Below are 19,079 nucleotides of genomic sequence, written 5' to 3' on the forward strand. Positions count from 1 at the left end.
ATTCATGGTACAAGACTACAAGCCAAACAAGGAAAGGGTACAACTAAGAGATCATACATTTTTGTTTGTTTTATGTTGGGAACAGGAGAAACCATGACTTAGTTTACCCTTTGGCAGTGTTAACCACAACTAAATGACTCCCTTTGATATCCTTTGTTTTTAAAGTGACTTACTAAACCATGGGATTGATCTCTTTGCTAGACAAAGACGAATGCTCTAAGGATAATGGTGGATGTCAGCACGAATGTGTCAACACGATGGGGAGCTACGTGTGTCAGTGCCGTAATGGATTTGTGCTGCATGAAAATAAACATGATTGCAAGGAAGGTATGGAAAGGAATACACTTTTCTTGACAACATGTAGAATTGCATGTGGTTTGGATAAAGCACTGCTTCCAAGTAGAGTTAATCATTTCAATGAGTGATCTCACGGTGGGCTACCCAAATGTCAAAAAACAAAATTCTGTGTAATGTTCAAAGATCCAAGGCAAATGACTGGATCTGTACTTTGCATATAGGTGGCATTAGAGTAGCTTTGTATAACAGACATAGTAGCTGCTAGGATACCATCTGGCAGCCAGAAAAGCACCACGTTCTCCCCAGGTCTTTGTGGAACAGACCTTATAACAGCATGCATAGTTAAACTTAACTTCTGCTAAATGTTTTGCATTTGATGTAATACTCCTCCCAAAAATATCTTGTATATCTTGTGCATGTGCTACATAAGTGATGTCCCTTTAAATACCAGGAGTGTCAAACTCAAATGCCTACCAAAAGGAAGACATTTGAAAATGGTAGATACTGTGTCATTTAAAGTTTGAAGTCATGGTGTTGGTCCAGAAAAGCTTAATAGTAGCACAATCATACCCTACCAGATTTTGTCCCCAAGGCCTTACAAAATTCCACAACTTTTTAAAAGTAGTAATCTTAATCCCCTTAGCCACTATGAACTAGACGAGAACAATAAATAGTTATTCAGCTCTTATTTCTTCCTTTGACAGTCTGTTCCCGAATTTTCTACTTAAGTTGGATTTATGCATGTTTTGAGAGGAGAATTACTAAGGCAAATTTTATAACTTTAGTCACCATATGTACATTGGAAGGTACCTGACTCTAACCACAGTTAGATAAGAATGTTTTGTGTAAACATTGGAATAATAGAGAATATCCTGAGCTGACCCTTGTTCCATTCAGCTCCTTTGAAATATGGTTACAAGTCGAGGATTTTCTTTTTTTCATTGAGCTAATGACATTGTGCAGAATCATATACAAGCAGGAATTTTTCTTTCTCTGCTTTCATGTATAAGCATAATATCTGTAACTTGGTAAGATACGATATGCTATTAAATCAATAGATTAGGAAATAGGCCCAGGTTTTTGTGGGTTTTGGGGGTTTTCGTTTTTGTTTTTATTTTGAAACACGGTCTCCCTCTGTTGCTGAGGCTGGAGTGCAGTGGGGTGATCTCAACTGATGGCAGCCTCGACCTCCCAGGCTTAAGCAATTCTCCCACCTCAGTCTCCCAAGTAGCTGGGACTACAGGTGCACACCACCATGCCTGGCTAATTTTTTGTATTTTTTGTAGAGACGGATTTTCGCCATGTTGCTCAGGCTGGTCTCGAACTCCTGAGCTCAAGCAGTCCACCGACCACGGCCTCCCAAAGTGCTGGGATTGCAGGCATGAGCCAGCGCACTTGGCCCAGGTTTTTGTTTTTTGTTTTGCAGACATTGAAGGTAATTCAGAGAAAAAAAAACAAGACAGCTTTTATAGATTATAGATTATACATGTAGTCTGTGGATCACAGGTAGCAAATATGTCTCTGTTCATTACATAAATGATATAGGAAACTTCATTATAGATAAAACAACATGCAGACGCACCTTAATAAATATGTCCTATTGCCAGGAAAGGGGTTGGATCATCTTTTACCTTCACTATATTACATGCTCCATGTACACTTTAGCAACGAGCCTCTCAACCTAGTCTCAGTGTCATCGCCACATCCTGCAGAGATCACATTTCACATTGCGAGGCCAAGACAGGGATGATGAAATTTAGAAAACCCTTGTCATGACTGGATCCAAACTTTCAAGGCTATGTCTTGCTACCATAATCATAGATTATCAGACAGGAACTGAATTTTACCTTCCACTTTATTATAATCTTCTATTGCAAATACAAATCTCCCTATGGAAACCTAGCACAATTAAGGTGAAGGTCTAGTATGAATGATTGCAGCAGCGGGGCCAGCAGCAACTACAGTAAGTGCACTAACTAATGTTGGGCATGTTACCCTTGCCCTGTGGCCCCGAAGGGTATAACCGGTGTATTTTCCATTGAATAAAGTATTTCACCAAATGTATTTCTCAGGAAATTTTAGAAAGTTATATGTACACAATACATAACAAATAATCCCAGTCTAAACAAGGATGTATGTTATAGAATTTCCTAAATTATATAGAAAGAACACAGCTTGAGGATAATAAGTGTTTTTGAAATTTAACATTAACCATGTGGAAAGATCTTGTCTAAAATGAGCTTATTTTAATTGTGAAAAACAAAAACAATAACAAAAACAAAAACCCTTAAATAGTTATACTGATTGAATGAGGTATCCTTTGAAGTTCAGAAGCATCTCCAGGGCTAATAGCTGTTCATTTAGTTTTCCTCTTAGTGCTTCCACTTGCTTTGATAAAATTAAGGCTAATTTATTTTAGAAGCTAAAATTATGATACAGGTATTCAAGTGTATATTTAACTAAGGGAGAGAGAAAATGTAAATACGTGATTCAAAAGGTACCTTCATGATGTTAATTAGCTGTAAATGATGTTTCTTTTAATAGGAAAAAAATTGCAAATGGCATAGTCCAATGATGTTTGTTTGTGACATTGGATTAAATACATCCAGTGTTGATATTCTCGACTGTCAATATATGTTGCACTGTTAAAGTCTGAGCCACAGACCCATCAGTTTAAAATAAAAGTTCATTTTATTTTAGGCATTTATCTGATTTATGGTAAATACTTAATTTCATGTGAGGCAGACAACAAACATTGGCTGATTATGCTCAGCAACAGATTTCCCAGAGCAGATGAATATGATAAGCGACACGGAAGTGATAATTAGCTGGTATTCAGGAAATCTTTTAGCATGGCAGTGGGCAAATAGGCTGCTTGCTTTCTGCCTCAAACCTGGGCTGGATTGCCACACTGTCTGATATTATGGTTATTGGTGCAGCTGAGTGTGAACAGAAGATCCACAGTCCAAGTGGCCTCATCACCAGTCCCAACTGGCCAGACAAGTACCCAAGCAGGAAAGAATGCACTTGGGAGATCAGCGCCACTCCCGGCCACCGAATCAAATTAGTAAGTGAGCACATCCTTTTACTTTCCATTAAGCTGACTGCCCCTGTCTTTCATTACAAGCACTAGGAAATAAAATGGAGGTTTATCTAATTGAATTGAATCATAGGCAGCTGGAAAAGATTTTTTGTCTCATGCTTTCCTCCTTACACTAAAATCCTTGACATCCTAGATCAAGGTGACTGCCACGTTGTTCTCCTCTAGTGTTTCTTATTCTGGATGTTTTATAAGGCATTACCAAAGTTGCTGCAAAACAGTAGTCTTTATTTCCTAATGTATTACTGGTAATTATGTTTTCAAATTTGGAAAATAAATGAAGAAACAAAAAAATCAGAAATTTGCCAGAAAGCACAGAATAATAATTCACTTAAACTCAGCATAACATATTCTACTGGTTATACCAATTCCATATACATGTGTCTTTTTCATAATAGAATCAATTTTGTCTTGTGGTATACAGAATGTTATTTTTGCATGAAATATTGCCCTCTGTACAAAGATAGTGATTTCCTTGGATTTTGCCCACATTTTATTGGGCATGAGTAATTCAAATATGAGTATAATGTCTCATCCCTCTTGCATTCTTTGCATTTTGCATTCTGGCCTGGTCATAAATAATAACCTGATAATAAATGTTAAATTTCATTATAGGCCACAGAGTGTTTGAAGAGTATAATCTAAAGAAATAAAAATATAGAAATGTAGAAATGTTAACAATTTCCTGCAATATGCTGTTTTTAGAAGCAAAAGGCAGTGCCAACTAACAAGGCTCAGGAAAGAGCCCAGCAGGCACTATAATGACAAAAATTGTCTGAGGAGTGAGTCTACCAGTCCAAGGTAGCTCACTAGATGAGTCCAATCATAAGCTTAATTTTTAAATTTCTTGTTTTGACTCTTCCCTCAGTGAATATTATTGGCCAATAAAAAGGCCTTATTTATATACAATATTATAATAAAATCAGAGACAGTTGCCAAGAAATTCATATTCTTAGTATGGAGGTCCTTCCAATCTCCAAAGTTGTAAGTGATTTCCCAGACAGAGATATCAGTTCATTTCAGCCACACTGTTGAAGGATACTAAATGCTGAGAGACAGCACTAGAGGAACTCGACTGCTCTCCAGTCCTGTCCAAGGTCCTGATTGAGAGGATGATTCCCTCAACCTTATGGTAACTTCCTGAGCCTTATGGGCTGAAATATAGAGGCTGCATTCTTTTAAGGAGTTCATTTTCTTAAGAGAGTTGGAAAAATTGATTTTCATGAAGATATTTCTTTGTCTCAATCCAAATTTTTGTTGGATATCATATTCCTTCTTTCTGAAGAACTTATTTTTATATTTTGTATAAAGTATGTACATTAACACTTTTGAAAGCTGTTTTCATTGCATATAGAATTCTAGGATGACAGTTTTCTTTCTCCATCTTGAATGATTCCATTTTTTTCTGGCTTACATAGTTTTCCATACTTCTTTGGTAAATCTTATCATTATATCATAACTCGTGATTATTTTTTCTATGGCTGCCTTCAAAATTTTCTTTTTATCAGCAATTTGAATATAATGTATGCAGGTGTATGTGTTTATGTGTGTGTATGTTTCTGTTTAATAATTTTTTGGTATTTTTCCTTCTCAGAATTATCTGAATTTCTTGCATCTGTATTGTGGGGTCTGTCATTAATTTTTGAAAATTCTCAGTTGTTATTCCTTTGTATAATTCTTCTGTGCCATTGTCTCTCTTCTGGGATTCAAATTACTTATGGGCTAGATTGTTTGCTGTTATTCCTCAACTCTTGGATGTTTGGTTCATTTTTTGCCCTTTTTTCTGAGTTTAAGTTTCAGTAATTTCTATTGACCTATCTTCAAATTCAGTAATTATTTCTTCGGCTGTCTTGAATCTACTGATAAATTTGTCAAAAGCATTCTTTATCTCTATTACCATGTTCTTTATTTCTAGCATTTGAGTTTCACTTATTATAGTTTCCAGTTGTGTTAGTCTGTTTGGGATGCCATAACAGATTATCACAGACTTACGGTTTAAACGACAGAAATTTATTTTCTCATAGTTCTGGAGGCTAGAAGTCCAAGATTAAGTTGTACTTAATAAGGGTTAGTGTCTGGTGAGGCCTCTCTTTATAGCTTGTATATGGCCTCCACCTCACTGTATACTCACATGGCCTTTTCTCTGTGTATTCACAGAGACAGAGCTCCAGTGTCTCTTACCTCCCTAAACATATCACATTGGGGGTTAGGACTTCAACATTAATTTTAGAAAAAACACAATTCAATCCATAACATCGTTTATCGGCTGAAATCTCCCATCTGTTCTTGCATATTCTCTGCATCTTCACTAGGATCTTTAACTTATCAATGTTAAATTCGTAGTTCCTTTAAATTCCATTTGATATAAACATAAGGGCCATGTGCTCAGGTCTGTTCTGTTGATTGTTTTGTCTCTTAGCAGTGTTTGATTTTTCTTGCCTTTTGTGTCTCTTTTTTTTTTTTTATTAAAATAAGACATTATGTGTGCAATAGTAAAGACTTTATGTTTGGAAACGGATGCATCTCTTGTGTTAGCTTATTAGTGTATTTGTGTGTATGAAGAAGGGTGTTAGGTGGATCTAATTAAGCCAAGATTGGATTTTCTTGTTCTATTATTATCTTCATTGCACCACTGGCTTCAAATTCCTTTTTCTTCGGGTGGAGGCTGGGATTTAAGAGGTGTTTTCTCAATGCTTCTGTTTCATTTGTACCTTCTCTGTTCATCCCCAGTGCAAATATCGATCGTTCCTCTCCACCCTTTTTTGTCTTTATCAGTGATAAATGGCAGTTGCTTGTTACTTGGTGCTTGCTAGTCTGGTGGTGAAGGCAAAGGGTTCTTTATTATTTCAGTACAGACTCCACCTTAGGCAGGCCCTGCATGTTCGGGTCTTGGTGTTGAGCTTTCTCAGTGATACTTTTTCTTCTCTTCATGGCAGTGAAACTCTGTCTATATATCTTATGAGTCTTCCTTGGGAGAGAGTTTCTTTTCAGTCTCCTAGTGGTAGAAGATCTCTAATGTTACTGGTAGTTGATCGTGAATCCAGGACTTCCCCTAGGGGTAGTGGTTTTGGTTTTGGTTTGATTTTGTTTTGTCTGTTTTGTTTTGACATTTTCTCTGCCTGCAGTGGTTCTGTACCTTTGTCGTCGGGGGGCAGGGTTTTCTGCTTCTCCTTCAGAGGCTTAAGGCTGTGTTTTCTGAAGAAGGAATACAATGAGGCTTCAGACTTTTCTCATGGCAGTTACCACTTCCCTTTCTCAAGCCTGAAACACGAAGGAAGGCACTCACCCACCTCCTGCTTTTTCCACAAATGTTCTTGTGAGCAGGAGATGGAGGTCCATGGAAAAGGATCTGCAAGTGTGTACAAGCTCCCCTCGTGTCTGTAGTTTCCTCTTCCCTTCATCCACACATGACCTTCACCAAGCCATCACCAATTTTATCAGAATGCTTTTCAGCTGGCTGTATGATACCAACATCTCTTCCTCTTGTAGTCTGCCACTGTCACATCTTTCCTTGGAAGGGCCTGACATTCAGTAGACTTCAGACTACTGTGATTTCCATACTTTGGTGTGTTCAACCAATGTCGTGATTTTGTTTTTTTATTTTACACTTTACATCATGGCTTTTTCTTGTTGTCAGGGTAGAAGCAAAACTAGTTCCAGCTTTCTATATCCAAGGGGAAGTAGAACTCCTAATATACCCCAGTTTTAAACATAGCAATACTCAATCCATTCTCAATTATATATCTTTCAGCTTGAAACATCCCATCTAACTCTAGCGCAATCTGTTCCTTCACAAATTGCAGGATTTATTTTTCTTGCCAATATTCAACTTGAGAATTAGGACATAAAGCATGTCTGTTCAACCATGGTCATACCTGCTGGTATCCTAAGAAGGTAATATTCAGAAGCAAAATGAGAGCTTTAACGCAAGTATTAAACTTTATTTTAGGAATTGGAATTTGTGTTTTTTGTGGAAGTAGTTACAGTGTAAGCCAGGTTTTCTCAAATGTTAGTATGTGTCAGAATTACCTGGAAGGCTTGTGAAAACACACATTGCTGCCACACCAGAACTTCTGATTCATAGCATAATATTGATTGCCACCATCCTATCCTACGGATCATGTTCATATAAAACCCGACTCTCAATAGCATCCTAAGAGCCAGGATTAGTAGAAAGTGTGTCACAACAGATTACCCACTCCAAGTAACATTTTGGTTCTATATTTTTTAACTCTTGCCATTTTCACATTATAATTGCTTTTGTTTCCCCGATTGCCTTTCTGCATGTAATGTAACTGTTATCTAGTGTTATCTACTTTAAAACTGAAATCACTATTATTGCAGATATCAGCCAATAGTCATTTAGTGAATAATACTTTATAAGAACAGTTCAAACCATTCAATCACTGACCCATGTACTTTGACATTTATAATACAGGAAATTTCATCAAGATGTTACAGTGTGTAAAATGAAAGCATTTTGCCTGATTTCTTTAGGATCTTTAAATTTTTTTGTTTTTGTTTTGTTTTTTGGAGATGGAGTCTTGCTCTGTCACCCAGGCTGGAGTGCAATGGTACAATCTCGGCTCACTGCAACCTCCACCTCCGGGGTTCAAGCAATTCTCCTGCCTCAGCCTTCCGAATAGTTGGAATTATAGGTGCCTGTCACCACACCTGGCTAATTTTTGTATTTTTGTAGAGACGGGGTTTTGCTATGTTGGCCAGGCTGGTCTCGAACTCCTGACCTCAGGAAATCTGGCCCCCTTAACCTCCCAAAGTGCTGAGATTACAGGAGTGAGCCACCATGCCCGGATAGATCTTTAATTTTTATGGAAGAATTTCAACCAAAACTGAAATTTAGAAAATGAGTTCAATGAAACTTGAACAATTATGAAATATTTTAATCCTCTTAGGTCAAGAGCTCCTGGTAGATACTTGGTTACCAACTGGCTTCATTATGGGCAAGGGCAGGGATGAAAGGCAAAGAAAACATTTGGGTCCTTATGTTTACAGTGGAGCTTTCTTCACAATTCATGAATTGATATTCCTTTTTCTATAGGCAAGGTGGGAAAACAAGAAAGAAAGAATTTTTTTTTCTTTTTTCCAATTTATGTTTTCTAATTGACAGATAAAATTGCATGTATTTACCATGTACAATGTGATATGTTGAAGTACATGTACATTGTTTAATAACTAAATTTAGCTAATTAATATATGTATTATTCATGTTTTGATCTTATTTGTGGGGAAAAACACTTAACATTCACTATCTTAGCATTTTTTAAGAGTATAATGTATTATTAACTGTAAGTCACCATGTTGTATGATAATTCTATTGAATTTATTCCTTCCATCTAACTGAAACTTTGTATTTTTTACTTAAATCTACTCAACCCTTTCCCATCTCAACCACCCTAGCCTTTGGTCAATAGCATTCAACTCTCTGCTTCTTTAAGTTTGATCATTTTAGATTCCACACATAAGTGTGACCGTGTAGTATTTATCTTTCTGTGCCTGGCTTATTTAACTTAACATAATGTCCTGCGGGTTCATCCATGTTGCTACGAATGACAAGGTTTCCTTCATTTAGTGGCTGAATAGTACTCCACTGTGTATATATACCACATTTTGTAATCCATTCATCCACTGATGGACACTTAGGTTCATTCCATATCTTGGCTATTGTGAGTAGTGCTGCAGTGAACATGGGAGCAACAGACATTCCTTCAACATCCTGATTTCATTTATTTTTGATATAAATTCAGTAGTCGTGAAATTGCTGGGCCATAGGGTAATTCTATTTTTAACTTTTTTCAAATGGCTGTACTAATTTACATACCCAACAACAGTATGCAAGGATTCCCTTTTCTCCACATCCTCACCAACGCTTGTTATCTTTTGTGTTTATAATAGTCACTCTAGCAGGTGTGGGGTGATATCTCATTTTGGTTTTGATTTGTATATTCTGGATGGTTAGTGATGTTGAGCATTTTTTTCAAATACCTGTTGGTCTTTTGTGTCTTTTCTTTTGAGGAATGTCTATGCAAGCCCTTTGCCCATAAATAGGTTTATTTGTTTCCTTGCTATTGAGTTGTTTGAATTCCTTTTATATTTTGGATATTAGCATGGTATCAGATGTATGGTTCATAAATATTTTATCCCATTCTGTAGGTTGTCTTTCCACTCTGTTGGTTGCTCCCTTTCCTGTACAGAAGCTTTTTAGTTTGATGTAATTTCATTGTGTATTTTTGCTTTCCTTGTCTGTGTTTTTGGGGTGAAATCCAAAAAGTCATTGCCCAGACCAATGTCATGGAACTTTTCCCTATGTTTTCCTCTAGTAGTTTTCATAGTTTTGAATCTTATATTTACATCTTTAATTCATTTAGAATTGATTTTTCAATATAGTGTGACATATGGGTCTAATGTCATTCTTCTGCATGTGGATATCCAGTTTTCCCAACATGATAAGAGGGGACTATCCTTTCCCTATTGTGTGTTCTTGGCATCTTTGTCAAAAATCAGTTGGCTGTAAATGTGTGGATTTATTTCTGGGCTCACTATTCTGTTTTGTCAGTTTATGTGCCTGTTTTTATGCCAGTATTATACTGTTTTGGTTGCAAGAGCTTTGTAGTATATTTTGAGGTCAGGTAGTAGGATGATTCTAACTTTGGCTTTTTTGTTTTTCAGTTTTTGTTTTGTGTTTAAGACTGTTTTGGCTATGCAGTCTTTTTGTGGTTCCATATACATTTTAGTGTTTCTTTCTGTTCCTTTGAAAAAAATGTTATTTGTGTTTTCTTTCATCCATGTTTTATAGTTTTCAGTGTAGAGATTTCTACTTACTGGGTTAAGTTTATTTCAAGGTATTATAATTTTTGGAGCTGTTGTAAATGGTATTGTTTTCTTGATTTCTTTTTCAGATAGTTTATTGATAGTAAATAAGAATGTGACTGATTTTTGCCTATTGATTTTATATCTGGCAACTTTACTGAATTTATTTATTACTTTCTAATAGGTTTCTGGTGGAGTCTTCAGAGTTTTCTCTACATGAGATTATGTCATCTGCAAACAGGGATAATTTAACTTTTGTTTTTTTTCAATTTGGATGCATTTTATTTCTATGGCCTAATTGCTCTGTCTAGGACCTCCGGTACTATACTGAATAGAAGTGGTGAGAGTGGGCATCGTTGTCTTATTTCGGATCTTAGAGGAAAAGCTTTTAGCTTTTCTCAGTTGATTATGATGTTAGCTGTGGGTTTGTCATACATAGTCTTTATTGTGTTGTTGCACATTCTTTATATGCCTAATTTGTTGAGAGTTTTTTTTTTTTTTAACATGAAAGGACGTTGAATTTGCCAAATGTTTTTTTCTATTAATATGATCAGATCATTTTTGTCCTTCATTTTGTTAATGTCTTGCCTCATGTTTATAGATCTGCATATGTTGAACGATACTTGCATCCTTGGGATGAATCGCACTTTATCATAGTGAATGATCTTTTCAATGTGTTGTTGAATTCGGTTTGCTAGTATTTTGTTGAAGGCTTTTCATCCATGTTCATTAGTGATACTGCTCTTCAGGCTTTTTGTTGCTGTTGTTGGGTAATTGTCTGGTTTTGGTATCAGGATAACACAAGATTTCTACATGTTCCTTATTCAGTTTAGAAGCAAGGAAAAGAAAATTGTCACTGAAGACAATTTTATGAGATAATTTTTTAAATCATAGTTTATGAATTTTGAAAGCCTACTGTACTTTTAACTCAAATTGTCCTGTAACTTGATATATGGTTTTGTCGAGTGACATGTAGGTAGTGGCTGATAGGTATAAACAAGCCTTCTTTCACTGTGTCTGAGATCACAATTATTTTGGTTAATTTGGGTTATAAGACTATAATCTCAAAAAGACACTTAGATGATCTAGCAGTTATAGATAATAGGAATTACAATAAAATTCCTATGTGCCTTTTGTGAGATAGGAGCATTAGTGTGCATGGTGTTCATTCACCATATGTATATTCAGTTCACAGTATGATTATCTAAATCTAGTATATATTATTGTACATTAACATGAGAACTGAACTATCAGAGTCAGTTTACTGTAGATTTATATCGAGACTTAGGCATTATAATGCAGTTATTACCTTGTATACACTGATCTAGTTATCTACTGCTGCATAGCAAAATAGCCCAAAACCTCATGGCTTTAAGTACTGTTATATCTCATAGTTTGAGGGAGTGGCATCAGTATTTAAGTAGTACTTTGCTGGTAATTTTTCTGTTGCATGTGACATTGATTGATTCACCTGGGAGCATATCTGAAGGGTCGAGGTGGTTGCAATTGTATGTCTGTCATCTTGATGTGGAGGGCTAAAAGCCTGACTCAGCCGGGACAACCATAGCACTCACACGTGACCATTGCAACATGGCGGTCTCAAAGGAACCAGACTCTTTTCTGTCAGTCCTGGATCCCCAAAGTATCCCAAGAGGCCGTGGAAGCCTCAGAAGCCCTTGAACATTACTTTGGAACATTCTGTTGGTAAAGCAAATCACTAAGGCTGCCAGGATTCGAGGGGAGGAGAATTGAACTAGAAACACATAGCCTTGCCTTCCCAATTTAGACTACTGACCTCCACAGCTGTAGAAGAATAAATTTGTGTTGTTTTAAGGCATTGAGTTTGGCAATCTGCTACAGCAGAGACACACAAAAGACACATTTGCTTTGTTTTTATTATGCATGTGTGTGTTTATTTAATCATGAGGTACTGACTGCATGATTATAGCTTTAAAGTACAAAGAAATTGCAGTCACAAGTATCTTTTATCCCTGTTTTTATCCTGTCTTGGTTCTGAAAGACTCAACTGATCATTAAATTTGGGAGTACCTTTTTATATTTTGAATTAATGTTCATTCAAAACAAAATACTAACAAACGAAGTTCTAGGCATCCGAGCATATTGCAACAAGCTAATGTGCTTATATCATTTTTACTTGATTTATCATATCCTTGAGTTTTGCTAAATAACATACAGTTACAAATTATAGCTTTATATATGGGATATTTAAAAAACACAAACATCTACAACTGTTAAATAATTATCCGTCATAAATCCATAAAAATATATTTGATCACAGTTATAGAGCACTCATGGAGAAGAAAGGTTCTTTTGAATCAGGAGACTGAGGTTTGTACTCTATGATGCCATGTTTTTCCAGTGGCCTCTAATCCTTCACATATTTTGTGGGAAACCAAATCCCAGTTTTTACCAAAAACAGGAAAAGGTGAAAGATGGCTGGGACTGGGACCTCTAAAGCTTATCTTACAATTGCTCAAATTGCAACAGTCTCTTTAATTCTTTTAGTTTAAATGTTCACCCTTGCTAAATTTTATTTCTGCATTAAGTGCTATCATTTTATTATCTCGTCCTTTGTGAATATATGCAGTTACTCTGTAAGGCCTCATTCTTTAGCCATCGCCTGTATTTTCAATAAAAGAACCTCTACAGATGTTCATATGAGTGAACAGCGTCTGCAAGCCTGGCCAGGGGCCAGCCAGGTAATTAGTCTTGCTTGGGTGTTCCAGAAATAAAGTTATGATTTCCACAGCCTATATCGAGGGTTCAATTTTATTTCTTTTGAATTGGACTCCTTAATCTCTTAGCTTGCTTGTCTTGTGGGAAATGCATTAGGATTTCTGACTAGGGCCCATGGTTAGTCACTTTTTTTTTTTTGGCCTTTCTAAAACCTAGATTAGTAACCCTAAAATTATAGAAATATAATCGTGGAATGAGTATGCTTTAAAGTTTTTAAATACCCAAATACTTATAAAGTTTAAACACTTAAGAAAAATATTTAAGTCTACCAAAGGAAGGTGGTGTTAGAGTGGAAATCTGAGTTCCTTACAGCTTTATACATTCAGCCTTGCCAGCTATCCTGTCTCCATTGTGAACTTACAGGGCTTTTCGGGAACCTAAGTAGTGTCTTCTGGGGACATTTCTGCAGCATTGGTTCCTGGTGGCTGGAAATGTGCACATTCTTTATTATTTAGATATTGAGATTCATGGTTCGGCTTCTGTTGTAGAATAAAGTGATACATGACATATCACGCCTTATCATTATGAACTCTGAAAAATATTTTAGAAGTTTTTCCTCTCCAAAGAGTCCCTATAATACATTTCTGTGGGCTGGAAATATTTTCTGTTGATGTAAAGTCACTGTGTGTGGAAGGTTCTCTGTGTGGGTATCTCTGCTATACAAGGAGCAGGCTTCCGAGATCTCAGCCTGTGAATTAGTCACACCTTTGCTTGTGTGTGGTGGAGATTTCAGTTCAGACTGATTTCTGGAAAAGGACCACCCAGCCTTGGCATTTGACCTAACAAGTTGCTACCTATTCCAAAAAGAAAATTCATTAATACGTTAATGAATGAGAGGTGTTTGCATCACTAGAGTATATGTCACTATGGAACCTTTGACTAATATGACTCTTAGAGACTCAGTCTGATTCCATTAGTAATTTGATAAAGAGCTGTAGCCAGTTGGCACCAGACCAGCTGTCACTATGGCCCCCAGCCCACCAGCTCAATGCCACTTTGTGTGGTGTTGCTCTGTTCTGTTAAACAGATGTTATGATTTAGGCTAGACATCCTGCATTTCATTAGGAAGAAAAATATCACCTATTTATCTCACTCATTCAGTCTTCAATGGACCAATCAATGGACTGAACATGTGTGGTCTGTAAATTCTGATCCCAGCTTTAGCCACTACTTATAGCAAATACTTTAGAATGCCACGACCTCCAACTTTCTTAAAATACTCTCTTCTACACAGCAGGTTTCCCTGGTTATTTGATCTGTGTATTTACAGATAAATGACTTTAAATCACAATCGAAAGAGATATTTGCTCAACATGCAGTGGTTTTTAGATATTCTTTTCCTGAACCAATGTTTTTCCTCTTGAAATTACATTACATTTATAATTCAGAAGCTTAGTTTCATATTTAATAAAGAACTCTAGGTGCGGTTAAGCCAATTTTCTCATAGTGGTTTCCTATCAATTACAAACCGATGTTAGGAATGTATATATGTACGCAATGGTAATAGGAGCAGACTGCTATTTCATGAGAGGCAGAAAATGAGATTTAGTAGGCCCTGTCTGTAGAATTTTCATACTTGAGGTTGGCCATAAACGTCAGCTAGGTTTTTGGGTAAATACATTGACAGATTTACGCAGACATCCACATACTTATTCAAAATCTTCTGCATCCCACGCAATGTGTGTACTCTACTGGGTTACAGAGAGTGACAAGTGACACATTCCTTCAGTTATCGCCTGCTTTGCGTGTTGTGCTTCAGGATAGATGGACTCTACTGACGTCTCCTTGTTCACTATATTTCCCTACTCTGTCTTCTCCTTCCAGTGAGATTCTTTGTGGTATGTTCAGTCTTTTTGTACTAGCCAGTGTCTTTCTTCAAATGAAGTAAGCATTCCTTTTCATCCATCATGATTATAATAAACAATTACTCTAATGCTTGTTGGTTATTATATGTTTTATTTCTACTTTTTAAGTAGAGTGCAGTGGAAAGAGACAAAAGAGAGATCAGCTTTTTTCCCCCTTTTCTTTCTTTTGTTAAGTAACTCCATTTCTTTCTTCTACTCCCTAGTTAACGTGAATTGTTTCTTTCATTTCTTTCCTCACTCCTCTGAAGTCAGAAGTGATAGTGGGTGATGTAGTGTGGTATGGAATAGATAGTGGGTTCACACTGAGACAGAGAAATTTTTAGTCTTTTTTTTTTGGATATGTCTTCAAATAGACTGAATATTATGATCACTTCAGCAAAACTGTATCAAATAAAATAAGTTTATTAAAAGTTTATGTGCCAATATTTTGTTGTGGGGATTATAGCATTTTAAGAAAGTTTGAAATGTATTTCATACTTTTTCATGTTTATTTTCTTTATATTATTTTAGTTTTATTCTATAGACTTAAGTAGGAATCACAGCTTTATTTCTTCAATGTATGATCGTTTTTCTGGGGAAAGAAAAGAGCCTTTGGAAATGGAAAATATCCTGTAATTTATGTAACTATTAATAGTTTAGACAATGTTATTTTCAGTCCATCTCAATTAAACTTTGCTTTGTGATCTACAGTGTGCTATACATTTAATTATTTTTTTATTTTAAATTTGCTAAGTCACACAGATGAAAATTATGACACAGGTAAATTAGAATAGTTTTTAGATGTCATAAATAAGAGCCAAGCATTCAAACTCTCCAAGATGTCCAATATTAAAATAAGTATACCATCTACATGAAAAGTAAATTAAAAATATTCTAGCATTTAGTATTATCAATGTTTGCTAATGACAGCGTTTGTAGGAGCTAAATAAAGAAATATATAATGAAAGTTATTCTCCTTTCATTTATACTATGAAGATTTGTTGCATTTAAGTTTTATAAAAGTATGATAATACTTTGTTGAGTTTAGTTTAAGTGCCCAAGGGTAGGATAATGGCCAATGGGTTCTATGATTATCAAACCCAGAAGGAACCAATCTTTTAATATGATTGCTTGAAATTTTCTGATGAATCCTTTGGATTAAATTCAGAATAAAATACCATTTTTTAATAATCTGTTTAAATTCTGAGATTGAATTGCAATAGTAGCCAAATAGCCAAATAGTAGAATTTTAATAGCCAAATAGTGGAATTTCTTATGAAGTTATTACATTGTTTTTCTCATTGTGTCTTTTCAGATATTACATATTTTATTGATTTCACATCTTTTTCAATAATACTCTAAATGTATTAAATTATGAGTATGCCCTGAACATATTTTATTAATATGTATTTCTGTCCCCAAAATTATCCCATTTTGAGTGATTTGGTTTTTTAAAAACATTTTATTTCTTCTTTTTAAAAAAGGCATTTAGTGAATTTGAGATTGAGCAGCATCAAGAATGTGCTTATGACCACTTAGAAGTATTTGATGGAGAAACAGAAAAGTCACCAATTCTTGGACGACTATGTGGCAACAAGATACCAGATCCCCTTGTGGCTACTGGAAATAAAATGTTTGTTCGGTTTGTTTCTGATGCATCTGTTCAAAGAAAAGGCTTTCAAGCCACACATTCTACAGGTCAGCAAATTCGAGTCGTGTTTCTCTTTTTTGGACTAAGATCCAGGTTTCTCTTCTGGTGAATTTGGTTCAATAATAGGATTGTAAATAAATCTCCAAGCATAGCAGATGAAATTTCATTGAAGCACTTTGTGAAATATTTGCAGAACCACACAGCATCCTACCTAAAGATCTTCGCAGTTCTTGAGCATTTAGGAAGACCCAATAGCTTTTGCCTGATTTGTGGTCAGTGCAGTTTAAGTAGAACTGTACCGAAATATTCATATAATGTATTTCATATTAACATTAGCAGTTTGATTTTTATGTTATATTTAACAGATAGAAATCTATGGCTTGATATTAAAAATGTATGTTTTATCTAATAACCTATCTGATCAGCTAGATTTTACATTAATATATTTTTATAAATAAGTTTAAGACTGATCTGTTTGACAGAGCCTCTATTTTTCCTTTGTTTATTTGGTATGCAACATGATCTTTTGCCTAATCCTACGCTCTAATTTACTCTTACACATTTCAACTAACTGTTCTGGGAATCTTAAATAAATAGAATTTAATTTAGAAAAAATATGAAAAATTTTAGACAAAAATGTAGAGTAACGTTATTTATAGTTTGGAGACAGTTTCGTTATATGTTCCATAAAATATCTAGAGAATGTCCACTTTTCATTCAGTTAAGACAATATATGAGTTAAATGTAGATATTAGCTGGTCATTTAGCTTGTACTGACACCTAGTGGCATTGCTGATGCATAAATGATTGATACATGGGAGAAATTTGTCTTGGAAAACACAGTATAAAAATGTACAAATTCATCTATGAAATAATTTTAGTGAAATTTTGTCATGAATTTCTGCTGATTGTTTTTATTCTTTCACTTTGTTTTGTAATTCATAATTTTAGCTATTCCATTATCTAACATTATTTTCCACTCATTTTATTATGAACATTCGATTTATACTGAAGTCCGTGATAAAGATATTGTCAGAATAGTAATCTGATTAATAATAGTAATCATTTGTCTTCTATCAATAATACAAATTAATTACTTCTTATGATTAATATAAATATTACACACGAGGAAAATCTTACATAGACCAGAGAAATGTCATGCTAATGAGAGATTTTCCACACATTGGGCATTTACTCTTTCAATATTTTTCTTATAATTTGTCACCTAATGAAGGGGTGGAAAAATAAAATCCTATTACTTAATCAATGTTTCACTGATAGCACAAAGTTCATCATATTCTGGAAAATATCGTCATCATAGGTTCCAAAAATGTAGTGTGAAAATGTGCTGTCAAAACTGTTTAAATAATTGATGATATAGTATTTTAAGATTGTCTTTTTTTTTCTTATTTATTTTTATAAAAACTTACTTTTATGCTGTCTCTTTTTACCCCTTGTAAGCAGGATAACTGAGGTTCTATTATGTCCCAGTGTGTCAGTACATCTGGGTTCCTGCTACAAGTGAACCCTTAGCTAGCAGGAAACTTTTGAAAAGATCATTTCTTTGGATCTCAGTTTTCTCATCTGTAAAATAATAATCCCAAGGTTACTTACAGCAGTAAACTCCATACCTCCCTAATTTGCATGACTTCTTCCCATGCATGCCATTTGCAGTGTTTGTATTATGATGAACATTCCCTAAGAGGATCTAATTTTATCTTAATAGAGGTCATGTATTATGATCCAATGGTAGAGAATGCACTGGGCATTTTAGTCTTACACACATGCTTTAGATAGATTGCATCCTCAAAAGAACTGTATGACATAGATACTATTATCCTCATTTTGCAAATGAAGCCAGTGAAAATCTGGACAATTAATTTGCAGTTTCTAAAATAGTGTCAAAGCTTGGGTTTTATTCTAATTCTGATTGTCTCCAAAGATAATGTACTTCCTACTATAGTAATATTTTCTCATGTAAAACTTTTGGATTAGGAAGAAAATGAATATAAAAGTATCATTCTTATAAGGTGAAGATTGAATGCTTCTTTATAGAAATATTAAGCAAATCTCTTCAAAGTATGTAAGTGACTAGGCTCATTTTATTTCCCTGTTTCATTCACAACAATTCAGATACCATGTGAGGAACCCCAATCACAATTTGTTAGGCAAAACAGGCCATGGATATTCTTTAAACCTGCCCTGTCATTTCAGAAATGAGAAATTTAAGGCTAAAAAATATAATGGTAACTGAAATAGCACAAGAAGTTAGTAATAGTTGAAATTAGAGTCCCAACTCCCTGACTCCTGTTCCTTTATTATTCTGAGAATTTTTGATATCACTTGTTTGTTTTTTCAGCTAGGTTGGAATTTTTCTGGTAGACCTCTTTTTTTCTATTACTTTCTAGTAATCATACATGTTGAAATACTCTTATTTAAGTCTGCTTTTGTTTCTCCTCAAAGTCTCTTTAACAGGTTCATTTATTCTACTCTTTCACCAAATATTTATTTTGCATCTGCTTTGGACAATGTAAATGTGTGGGAATTTTTAAGACAATAGAAGGAATTCCTGTCTACTGACAGCTTACAGTCTGATAAGTTA

The 19,079-nt window shown here is 35.0% G+C and overlaps 1 protein-coding gene across 2 annotated transcripts in view; it reads left to right on the forward strand.

Moving 5' to 3' along the window:
- TLL1 (tolloid like 1) overlaps positions 1-19,079 on the forward strand; it is a 222,240-nt gene that overhangs the window by 192,494 nt on the left and 10,667 nt on the right. For both annotated transcript variants that reach the window (XM_008000210.3, XM_008000212.3), the window contains 3 exons: positions 202-327; positions 3,237-3,364; positions 16,311-16,524. In XM_008000210.3, the coding sequence (XP_007998401.1) occupies positions 202-327; positions 3,237-3,364; positions 16,311-16,524 (468 nt within the window). The remainder of the gene's footprint in view (positions 1-201; positions 328-3,236; positions 3,365-16,310; positions 16,525-19,079) is intronic.

This window comes from Chlorocebus sabaeus, chromosome 7 (assembly GCF_047675955.1).
Source record: "Chlorocebus sabaeus isolate Y175 chromosome 7, mChlSab1.0.hap1, whole genome shotgun sequence".
Taxonomy (NCBI): domain Eukaryota; kingdom Metazoa; phylum Chordata; class Mammalia; order Primates; family Cercopithecidae; genus Chlorocebus; species Chlorocebus sabaeus.